Source organism: Mustela lutreola, chromosome 7 (assembly GCF_030435805.1).
Source record: "Mustela lutreola isolate mMusLut2 chromosome 7, mMusLut2.pri, whole genome shotgun sequence".
Classification (NCBI taxonomy): Eukaryota; Metazoa; Chordata; class Mammalia; order Carnivora; family Mustelidae; genus Mustela; species Mustela lutreola.
Genome location: NC_081296.1, coordinates 105,134,525 through 105,147,188, shown reverse-complemented (window position 1 = coordinate 105,147,188; position 12,664 = coordinate 105,134,525). Strand labels below are relative to the sequence as shown.

General features: G+C 35.3%; 2 protein-coding genes across 5 annotated transcripts in view; one reads left to right on the top strand and one right to left on the bottom strand.

The window, feature by feature from the left end:
* Positions 1-12,664, top strand: part of MAP4K5 (mitogen-activated protein kinase kinase kinase kinase 5) — a 115,269-nt gene that overhangs the window by 35,839 nt on the left and 66,766 nt on the right. The window lies entirely within an intron of this gene.
* LOC131836545 (voltage-dependent anion-selective channel protein 1-like) lies at positions 10,174-11,683 on the bottom strand. The gene has a single exon (XM_059182055.1). The coding sequence runs from the start codon at positions 11,627-11,629 to the stop codon at positions 10,796-10,798; it is 834 nt and encodes a 277-aa protein (XP_059038038.1). The 5' UTR covers positions 11,630-11,683; the 3' UTR covers positions 10,174-10,795.

The following is a 12,664-nucleotide window of genomic DNA, read 5'->3' as shown; positions in this document are numbered from 1 at the left end:
GCATATCTTTTAAGAATTATACCAATTATTTGAACTTTGTTTTATATTTAAGTGGATTCAGTGCTCACTGTTGGTCTTTTCATGCCATGGGCCTGCCATTCTGACCAGCTTATTTTGTATCAGCTATTAATAGAATGAATTATATCATCACATACATTTTGCTCTATGTATTAGCAATAGTATTATTTGAATCCACAAATTGATTATTCATCCCAAACTTGCCCTTTCCTCAGTCTTCCCCATTTTGAGAAGCAGTCAGCTAAGCAAATATCTAGGTGTTGTCCTTGGGATGTCTTTCTTTTATTTGTATTCCGAGTCAGTCTGTTAACAGGTTTCTTCAGCTCTACCTCTAAATGTGTCCTGCATCTGTCTACTTCTCTTTATTGCCTTTTCTACCCTCCTAGTCTCCCTATTTCCTCTCCCACACCTCCCATCTGCTACCATCTAGTTGTCACAAAGCCACCAGACTGATCTTTATAAAACGCAAATCAGATCATAGTGCTCTCCTGCTTCAAGCCTCCCTGAAGCTTTCAAGTCACTTAGAATAATACTCACACTTTTAACATTGCTTATAAAACCCTACATGATTTGCTTTGTCTGCATCTCTAAACTCATCATATAACTTTTTCCCTTCTCTCCTCTGCTTTCATTTTCTTTTTATTTCAACAGTCCAAGATTAAACTAACCCTTCATTCTACCTGAAGTACTATTTTGCATTATCTTTTGAACAAAAGGCTTCTTCTGGTCATTCACATCTCAGCTTAAAAGTTATGTCCTCAGAGAGACTGATTTCTGACTACCTAATTTAAAGTAGCTATTTAAGCGCTTGTTATTTTAGTTCTCTGAAATAAAATGTATATGTTTATGTATGTATATGTATTTGTATAATATAAATTTGTAATGGTTTCTCTTGACTGTTATATTTCAGCATCTGAAACAGTATATTTTAAATTTTTTTTTATTTTTTATAAACATATATTTTTATCCCCAGGGGTACAGGTCTGTGAATCACCAGGTTTACACACTTCACAGCACTCACCAAAGCACATACCCTCCCCAATGTCCATAATCCCACCCCCTTCTCCCAACCCCCCTCCCCCCAGCAACCCTCAGTTTGTTTTGTGAGATTAAGAGTCACTTATGGTTTGTCAGCATCTGAAACAGTATAATACGGCACAGTAGACACTCAATAAATAGTCTTTGTACAAATGAATATTATAAATGTCTTTCTTTTGCCATTGAATAAGAATGACCATTTGACTAAATCTAAAACTATTTGTATCACACATTCTTCCACCCTCAAAAATCTATAGACATTTTCTCCTTGTATAGTATTAGGGAAGACTGTAAGGCCGTCTTGGCATTTTTCCTCTGCAGGTTTTGCTGCTTCTGCCTGATTGTGGCACTAATACTACTTACCTACTATAAGCTGTGATATTGAGAAAATAATACCTTAATATTTATTATATCTTCAGATTTCAATTCATTGTTAATATATTAAGTAGCAACTATAAGTTTTTCTTATACTTTAAATATATATACTTTTTTCCATTTTATTTTATTTCTTTTTCGTGTTCCAGTATTCACTGTTTAAGCACCACACACAGTGCTCCATGCAATACATGCCGTCCATAATACCCACCACCAGACTCATGAAACCCCCCACTCCCCTCCCCTCCAAAACCCTCAGTATACTTTTCATTTTAGTAAATACTTTGATTTATTTTTATTATCTCTCCTTTAGAATTTGAGGAATTGATCTGGCTGTGACAGTGATTTAATTCCTTTGGGTTGTTTCATTACATCTTATTCATGGATTTTTCCTTTTGTATTTTGCCTCTTTAAAAAAAAAATGTTTTTCTGTTGACCATAGATTTTTATATCTTTTTTTTTTTTTTAAGCATTTTCAGTAAAGCCAAAGTAGGTGGTGTTTTTCACATTTTTGGAACAGGCTTAAGGGAATGATTAGGTAAAAAAAAATATGGTATGCTAATGAATTTTCCCAAAATTCAGTTCAACTTCAAATAATTCTGGAGACAGCTGTATTTCAGAAATGAATTCTTAACTGTACTCAGCAGCTTTTAAAAAAAATCATGCTAAAGCCAGTATAATACAAAGTGCTTCCTTGTATCGATTTAACAGATGAGCTGGTTTAGAATTATATTTAGACATGAAAAGATAATTATTTGCCAATATGACTTAGAAAAAGCCTTGTGTCTGGTAAAACATAAACAAGACTTTTTTAAGTAAATGTTTTCCCAGCTGTAAACTCAATAATCCTTTTCCCCAGGTAAAAATAGATTATTGAAGTTTATACTAATTGTACAGTCCTGAATTTTATTATAGACTTACCTCACAATTTAATCTTAAAGATTATTGTATTTATAAAATATTATATTTATGTAATAATATATTTAAAATTTTGCTAAAACAGATTGCTTTTGCAACTCTAATACTCATAAAAATTCTAAATGAAACTTAGAGTTAAAAATAAAAATAAATTAGTGCAGAGAATTTTTTTTAATTAGCCACAAAAATAAAAGAAAAAGAAAATGTCAGCATTCTTTCCTGTGTCTCTGTATTTTTGCTGCCCTTCATATACACAGGCAAATAATTATTTTTAAGAATGATTAAGTCCTTTCCATATCTTGTTTTTATACTAGATACTTATTAAATATGCATACCATCTTACAAATGGTGACATTCAAATAAAGTTGGGCTTCCTAGTGATTAGTATTAAAAATAAACAATACTGATGATACCATTTTGATATTTTAGTTTCATTTTCTATCTCTTTGTTCAGACATAAGGACTGCCCTAGAAAAGCAGGCAGATAGTATGATGATGCATGTCACCATCTTTTCCTGTCTGTGCCTGAATTGCAGCCTTCCCTCTAACTCATTTTACAGATGCTCATTTTGCTCAACAAGTCTGTAGCTAGTGGCAGCCAACAGCCAGAACAGAAGCAAGATTCTTGGGAAAGCTGATCCTCAGAATCCTACTTTCCTTACCCATTTTCTTCTCCCATTATAACCCCTCTTTCCTGGCAAAACTAAGGATAGTATTTTCAAGTTATGCACATGCTAGTTTGTTTAAAACTGTAAAGAACTCACACTAGCGAAAAGAAACCCAAACAATCTGATTTAAAAATGGGCATAGGTTCCGAGTAGACATTTTTCCAAAGAAGACATCCTGATGGCCAGTAGACACATGAAAAGATGCTCAGCATCACTCATCATCAGGGAAATGCAGATCAAAACTACAATGAACCATAAGAATGGCTCTTATTTTAAAAAAAAAAAAAAAAAGTATGGCTCTTATCAAAAAGAGAAGAAGTAAGTGGGGACGTGGGGAAAATTTTTACAATAGCCAAGATACATATATATGAAGTGTCTGTCCATGGATGAGTGGATAGAGATGTGTGTATATGTAAAAAAAGAATGCAGCCCTGCCGTTTGTGACATGGATGGATTTAGAGGACATTATGCTAAGTGAAATAAGTCAGAGAAAGACAAATGCCATATGATTTCACTTACATGTGGACTCTAAATAAAAATAAAAACCAAGTTCATAGATACAGAGAACAAATTGGTGGTTGCCAGAAGGTGTTGGGTGGGGGTAGGTGAAATGGGTAAAGGGAGTCAAAAGATACAAAAGATACAAAATTCCAGGTATAAAATAAATCATGGGGATGTAATGTACAACATGGTGACTCTTGTTAGCAATACTTTATTGCATATGTGAAAGTTGCTGAGAGAATAAATCTTAAAAATTCTCATCACAAGAAAAAAAATTTTGTAATTACTGACAAACTGTAACTAGATGTATTGTGGTGATCATTTTACAATATAGACAAATATCAAATCATTATGTCCTACATCTGAAACTAATACAATGTTGTATGTCAGTTACACCTCAATTAAAAACAAAACCATGGGGGCACCTGGGTGGCTCAGAGGGTTAAAGCCTCTGCCTTCGGCTCAGGTCATGATCCCAGGATCCTGGGATCAAGTCCCACATCGGGCTCTCAGCTCAGCGGGGAGCCTGCTTCCTCCTCTCTCTCTGCCTGACTCTGCCTACTTGTGATCTCTGTCAAATAAATAAATAAAATCTTAAAAAAAAAAAAAAAAACCAAAACCATGAGCTTTGCTTATAAGGATGGGATTTAATAAAATCATTACCCATGGTGATTAATGTGGTATACCTTGTGTCCTTGTTTTTTAAAATGCTGAATTAGAAATGTTCATGAAATAATTCAGCATTTTTAAGTAAAATAACAAGTTAAATGTACTTCATTGATTTAGACAGTTTTCAAAATGAATAGGAATCTGTATCTTTGGATGTTTAAAGCTTTTCTCAGTTACTTCCATTTTATTTTATTTTATTTATTTGAGAGAGAGAATTATAAGGGAGGGTACAGGGAGAGGGAGAAGCAGACTCCCTGCTGAGCGTCAGGAAGCAGGTCAGATATGTGGGTCTTAGTCCCAGGACCTAGAGATCATTGACAAGAGCCAAAGGCAGGTGCTTAACTGACTGAGCCACCCCTCAGTTTTGTTTTATAATACTTCATCTTATTTGCTGGAAGTATAAACAGAGAAAGTAAATTTTTAAAAAGCCAAAATGTATATAAAGATTTAAGCAACCATTAATTTGCCTTGTTAATGTTCTTGAAAGAAATCCCAAAGTAGGAGCTTTGGCCAAATAGGTCACATGTCAGGTATTCTGGGTAAGTGCTTGTTCTTGCTTTTTTAGTATTTAACTTCTATTTTAAAATCTGAGAATTTTGATTTTTCAAAATAATCTGTGAAATAAAGTATAAAGTTAATATTACTTAGGTAAAAATAAGTATCCTGCCTTCATTATTTGGAAGGTTCACAGCTGAATTGGAAAAGTTAAGTTAGGGTCACACAAGTGCCCACCAGTGTTTTTTTTTTTTTTTTTTTTTTTTTTAATAGGCTTTAAATAATAGGTACAGAAAGCTAATAAAGCCTAAATAGACTTTTTCTGACATTTTATAGGTAAAAATCACTTTGTTTTTCTAAGGTACTCAATTTCAGTTAGATCCCAGTTTGCTTCTTGAACACAAGATAACACTGAAATGAAGATATTTTTGTTTCTGTGTAATTTAAAAGGTGAACTTCAATGTCTGATTCTAAATTAGTGAGCTTAAAACTGATAGGATTTTCTCTGTAGATAAATTTTCAGAATCTAAGCGAGGCATCCCAAAGAAAATGTTTTGTTAGAAATGACTGTTCTATTTACATTCTGTGTTCATTTTGCTCAGTGGAAAAAACTCATATTTCCTTATTAGCAACAAAAACAATCAAATCAACAAGACATTTGAAAATTATCTGACAGAATTTTAGCATTGAGTTAATTGGTTTTCTGGAAATGATACTGTTAATGTATTATCTGTATAGTAAAATGAGTTTTTCCCTTTGTTATCTCTCTTTAATGTTGATTTCATTTCACTTCAGAAATATATTCAGTACCAAAAGTACTAGTACCAAAAAAAAGTGCTCTTCCTTTTATTTTTTTTAAAAAAAGAAAGCTCTTCCTGTCACTAAGTTGTTACAAATATTAATTAAAAGTGCTACTTTTTGCATTGTAATTTTACTGTAAATGATACCACAATTTTTAGGTTACTGGATTCTTATTTTCAAAACATATGTTTGAAAACAGTAATTTGTAAAACTTGAATATCCACCCATAGTGAAATGGTTAAATAAATTAAGGCTATATTCACAGAACTTTAAATTATTTTTATTATGGTAAAAGTTAGTTACCTGTTATTAAGCTTTACTGTCTTAACCATTTTTAAGCTTATAGTTTAGTGATGTTAAACATATTTACATTGTTGTGAAACAGATCTCTGGAACTTTTTCATCTTGGAGAACTGAAAGTCCATATCTATTAAACAGCAATTCCCTTGCTCCCTTTCCCTCAGCCCTTGGTAACCACCATCTACTTTTTATATATATGTATATACTTGATTGCTTAAGTTACCTCCTATAATTTGTCCTTTTGTGAGTGGTTTATTTCACTCAGCATAATATCCTCAAGGTTTATCCATGTTTTGGATATATACCTAGATAAAGGATTAGTAGTTCATATGGTAGTAAATTTTTAATTTTTTGAGGAACTGCCTTACTGTTTTCCATAATGATTGTACCATTCTACAGTGCAGAAGGGTTTCAACTTCTCCATGTCTCCATTAGCACTTGTTATTCTGGTTTTCTTTATAACAGCTTTCCTAATGGGTGTAAGGTGATAGCTTGCGGTTTTGTTTTGCATTTCTTGGATGGTTAGTGATGTGGAGCATCTTTTTATATGCTTCTTGCCATTTGCATATCCTATTTGGAGATATACCTACTCAAGTCTTGGCTATGTTTTAATTGGTTTTTTATCTTTTGTTGTTGGGTTGAGGAATTCTTTATATATTTTGGATATTGACCACTTAACAGATACATAGTTTGCACATATTTTCTCCCATTCCACATGTTGTCATTTCACTCTGTTGATTATGTCTTTTTTTTTTTTTTAAGATTTTATTTATTTATTTGGCAGAGAGAAATCACAAGTAGGCAGAGAGGCAGGCAGAGAGAGAGGGGGAAGCAGGGTCCCTGCTGAGCAGAGAGCCAGATGCGGGGCTCGATCCCAGGACCCTGAGATTATGACCTGAGCTGAAGGCATACGTTTAACCCACTGAGCCACCCAGGTGCCCCTATTTATGTCCCTTGATTGAAAAAAAAATTTGTTTGACATAGTCCCAGTTATCTATTTTTGCCTTCATTGGCTTGTACGTTTGGTGCCATATCTAAGAAATCATTGCCAAATCCAAAGTTAGGAAGTTTTTATCTAAGAGTTTTATAATTTTGAGTCTTAAATTTAGATCTTTAATTCATTTTGAGTTAATTTTTGTACATATATAGTGTAAGATAAGGGTACATCTCCATTCTTTTATATGAAAATATTCAGTTTTCCTAAGATTTATTGTTGAAATGACTGTCTTTTCCTTGTTGAGCTGTCTTGACACCCTGGTCAAAGATAATTTGATCATAATTTTGTGGGTTTATTTTTGGGCTCTCTATACTATTGATATATGTGTTTTTATAGAAATAGCATGCTGTTTTGATTACTATGGCTTTGTGATGTGTTTTGAAATCTGGGAGTATGAATCTTCCAAATCTGTTTTTTGTTTTGTTTTGTTTTTTCCCAAAATTATTTGGGGTTCTTTGAGGTTCCAAATGAGTTTTGGGATGATTTTTTTCTATTTCTCCAGAAGATGCTATTGGGATTTTGGTACATAATTTTGGGTATTTTATTGACATCTTAACAATAGTAAATCATCTTATTCCTGAACATGGGATGTGCCACCCAGGCGTTTCCCTCCTGCCTTTTAATTTTAAGTAGGCTTCATGCCCAGTGTGGAACCCTATGCGGGGCTTGAACTCATGACTCTGAGATTAAGACCTCAGCTGAAATTATCACATGCTCAACTGACTAGCCACCCAGTCACCAAGAAAAGGCTATTTCTGATCTGGGCTTCTAATTCCTGGCTCATCCAGTCTTTTAACCACTGTTCTGGTTCACTTTACAAACACTGGGCTTCTCTCTGTTTTCTAATGTGCCAGACACACTCTTGCTGTAAAGCTTTTATATTTGCTGTTCCTTGTGCCTAGAATGCTATTCCCTTGGGGATCCATTTGACCTACTCCCTCACTACATTCATCTGTTTGCTCAGACATCACCTTATCAGGAAGACTTTATTGACCCTTCAGTCTATGTAAAATAGCGCTTAGCTCCATCATTCTCTGTTCCCAAACCCTGGTTAATTAACTTTTCTTCTTAGCACTTATAGCACTTCACATGTATGTTCATTTGTTTTACTTTCTGTTGCCCACCCAGAGAGCAAGTGCTTTGTCTGTTTTTGTTTGTTTTTTTCTACTAATACATCCCCAGTGCCTGACAGGATCAGCACCCAGTAAATGTGACCTGCCTGCCTCACTTCATAGTGCTAGTATTACTTTCATACCAAAACCAAAGGCAGACCAGTGTCTCTCATAAACAGATGCAAAAACTCTCCACAAGATACTAGACAACTAGATCTTAAGGACATTTTGAAGAGAATATCCAGGGGCTTGCAAAGGCTTTAGTAGTAGGAGGTACATTCTCTGTATGCTTGTTGGTCTAATTTAACTTGAGGACTTTGGCTTTCCTTTTCTTGAGTAGATGTTACAGTAGTGGTTTCTAAATTTACTGTGTTTAGTGTTGTTTTTTGTTCCATGCATAAAGCAAAGACAATAGAGAATAAGATTCTTCTGTAGTAAATGTAAATGACCAGCAATTAGATGACAGATGACAGAGAGAAATGAGTAAGAAGATTAAGGAAAATAGATGTATTTATGAAAAAGATTGCCTGATATGGAATTAACGGTCAGGATGAGACAAATTATATATATGCATGTTCCTTGCCCTCTTTCCTTCCTGCCATCCAAAGGGGTGAAGGAAGGGAATGTAAAAGAGATATATTTCGATATCTATATAGATAAAGATATCAATATATATAATATATATAAAATATATATATATATTTTTTAAATCAAACCATTAAGTATATCAATAGCCAAGAGTTAAATCTGTTTTGACAGGTTTGTTCTCCAAAACAAAGAATGGAGATGCATAATCCTGAAGTGGAATGGTTATGTCAATATAAATAGCTGTTGTTACAAACTGTTTATAAACCAGGTACTTATAACTCGGAAAATACTTATCCAAACAGAATTATTTAAAACAGTGTTTCTGAAACTTGCCTGATCTTAGGAATCCCCTGAAGATTCTGATTCAGAAAGCATAAAGTGAGCCTAACGAAAGTGTCATTAACACAAATAGAAAGTTCAAAGAGAAAATTGGTTCTTAAGGAAAGATATTGGCGCTACAAGACATCTGGTTGGAAATAACAGGTACTTAGTCAAAACTGCAAATACGGGGTTCTGTATTTCTCAGCTAGTCTCATCCTTATATTGTGTAAGCATGAAGAATGAAAATTCTCTTTTTTGAGGAAATAAACTCAAAATCCATTGATACGTGAACAACAGAGCTGGAACCTGTAAGCCTGAGGCTTCTGAACCTAGTGGATTTTAAGCTTTTTCTCAAAAGAAAACAGTAGTCTGTCATCTCCCAACCAGAAGAATAAAGCGAACCCAAATTTAGATCATTTTGAAGAAGCTGATGAAACCCATCAAAGAATAGTTACATCTGTAATGAATAACTGTATTTAGCTTCTCTGCCTTTCAGGATAGAACAAAAATATTATCTTTATATAAGTCTGTTTCATGGTGCAGTTTCAATTCAAAGATGAGTCTATCCACTTTGGATTAAAGCTTAAGACAATGGTGAAACAGATATATAAAGAATATATTCAAAACTGGAATTTATTCACAAAGTAAAGGATATCGAAGAAGGTGCAGTCCCCAGACATCTGAGTTATTTAAGAGCTGTTCTTGTGAACTCTAGCTTCCAGCTACCACTGTAGAAAACTGTTGCTCAGTCTCACCAGGACCCCACCTTTTCTGGCAGAAACCTCATGTAGCTTCTGCTAGAACCACAGTTGTGGGGTGGGTCTCCACCTAAATTTACCCAGAAAGTAGTGGTTTGTTATTAGTATTAATTCAGCCATATTATTGGCTTTTAAAGGTCAGTTTAAGCATTTACATACCATTTGAAGTTAACATTATTTGTCAAGTTACTCCTGTGAGAAAGTCTAATTTGGAACAGACTAAATCCCAGACTTAACTGGAGCATTTTTCAGCACAGCTCTGATAGGACTTCTGTGTACATTTAAAAGTGAGAGTAGGCTAAAATCCAAAGAATAGCATAAATTAACAAAGTTAGGTAATTCTTTACTCTTCTTTTCCTTTGTAATTCAGGGCTTCCTGGTAAAGTGAAGGATAGGCTAGAATCTAGCCCCCATGTTGGAGATTAACTGGATAAATCAGTTTTTTTTTTTTGAGGTTTCAATATTTTATTCAAGTTTTACTTTAAGTGATGTTAATTATTAAAAAATAAACTGAGTGGCGAGAATATAACAAGTCCAATTTCGATTCCGAGTGTTGTCACAATGAGATTACAGTCACAGAGACTCTTCCCAGCTCAGAGCTGAGACTCTTAGAAGCTATTTCATACTCTGGTGCAAGGGCAGAAAACCACAACATGAGAGGGAATTAAGTCCTGAATTATTGGCTTCATCACATCCAACTTTTCCACCCCCAAAATGGCACAAAAGAAACAGCTACCATACCCTGCAGACTACTTTTGGTGTAAAAGAGGTGATGGACTGGAGTGGAAACAGGTCAGGAAAATCTGTCTAAAAAAGTCTCTTTCAGATGAGTGTGTACATTACCACCCATGAGTCTCTCCTTCCTTCAGACAGGAAACCCAGTTCAATTCTCAAGAAGTCATAATTTCATTCATGTACTCAATACCAATGAACAAAGTGCCTACAAATTATCAGCTTCCATTTGCAGCCATTTCTAGATAAAAAAGAAACCTGAACTCTCTAGAGGGGGCCCCAAGCTCCTCCAAGTCTACAGCTCAAAGGACTTTTCTTGGAACTGGGTTTCTTCTGTACCTCTGAAAGGGTAACACCTTAAAGCTGAATCATCTTTAACCTGGACGTCTAACATGATATTTAGCAATACTTGCATCCCAGACATACAACATTAAAAGGTACACTAAATTCTGAAGGTAGCTATGCTCAAAATAGTTTAAAATTAAACGATTGTACAGTATTCATTTATGCCTGAAATTCCAGTCCTAGACCAAGCTTGTGGCCGCCAGCATTGACATTCTTGCCATCCAGCAGAGCTGATAGCGTCAGTTTGATACCTGGCTTTAGGGTCTGAGTGTATCCTAAACCTATCAGGCTGGAGAAGCAGGCATCAGGGTTGATCTGATATTTGGCTGCTATTCCAAAGCGAGTGTTACTATTTCCTGCAGTCCAGGTCAGATTGACAGCGGTCTCTAACTTCTTGTTCACCTTCTGATAAATGGAGCCACCAAACTCTGTCCCATCATTTACATTAGTGTGGAGCTGGAACTCGTCAGTCTTGTAGCCAACCGCGAAGTTGCTCTGGGTCACTCGAGACTTCGCAGTCTCAAAATTCATCTGGTAGCCAGCCAGGCAGCCTTCATAGCCCAGCACCACGGCAACCCGGACTGAAGGACCGGCAATGTCGAAATCCACATCGCAGCCCAAGTTGATGTGCTCCCGCTTATACCCTGTCTTGATTTTTGCATTTTTTTCCCCTGTGTTTGGTGAGAAGGATGAATCAAAGGTCAGCTTCAGTCCACGTGCAAGCTGATCTTCCACAGTGATCTCTGTGCCTAGCATGTTGTCAGTGTTCCATTTCTCTGTAAACGTCAGATCATATTCGGTCCACCTATACTTGGTTTCCAGACTGCCCGTCACTTTGGTGGTCTGAGTGTTGGCTGAACCTGAGCTTGTAAATTCCAGTCCATTCTCAGATTTTGTTTTCAAGTCAAGTTTTATTAAGCCAAATCCATAACCCTTGGTGAAGACATCCCTGGCAGATTTGCCAAGATCAGCATACGTGGGAGGCACAGCCATCTTCTGCTTAGCGGCGGCGGCGGCGGCGGCGGGCTCAGCGGCTGCTACCGCGGGGGCTGCGTGGATAAATCAGTTTTAATGCCATAATGGAAAAGGGTCAGGTAGAGGAGTAAGATAAGGAGAAATGGTATTCTGGTATCCAGGACTGGACAAAGAAAGCCTCTATACCTAGGTGGGCAAGCCTTCTACTCTAACTTGCAGGAACTACTCCCTACTTGTGCATAAACTGATAATGGTACACATAGATCATCATCTTTTGGGATTATCTCCATTGAGCTCCTTCTGCTGGCAGACAGTTAAGAAATATTTTTTTACAAGTGAAATCTTGCCTTTTACAACAACATGAATGTATCTAGAGAGTATAATATTAAGCAAAATAAGTCAGAGAAAGATACCATATGATTTCACTCATATGTGGAATTTAAGAAACAAAACAAATGAACGAAGAAACAGAAAACCATACTCTTTAAACTACAGAGGATAAACTGGTGGCTACCAGAGTGGGGAGCGTGAGGGGATGGGTGAAATAGGTGAAGGGGGATTGAGGACACTTACAATGAGCACTGAGTAATGAGTAGAACTGTTGATTCACTGTTGTATTCCTAAAACTAATATAGACAGTAAACGTATGTTAACTAACTGGAATTAAAATAAAAACTGAATACCCCCCCCCCAAAAAAGACTGCTATACAAAATGAAGTTTGATGGTGACAGTACCTTTTTAGGTGGTATTCCTATAATAAACATGAAATTCCCATAACTAACAAGTATTTCATTTCAATATAACTTTTCCTAAAGAACTTTCAGACAGGTTTATAATAAACAAAGTAGAAAATACAAACAAAAAGAAGTAAAATTACTTCTTAATTTTACCACCCAGACATAAACGTTATATGTTTTCTGAGACATTTTTTCTGTATACATATGTACTTATATATAAAACATCCCTTTTTTACTCAATATGTCATGAACGTATTTTCATATAAAATGTTTTAACTATTATATGTATAACTGTACTATAAGTTATTTATGTAT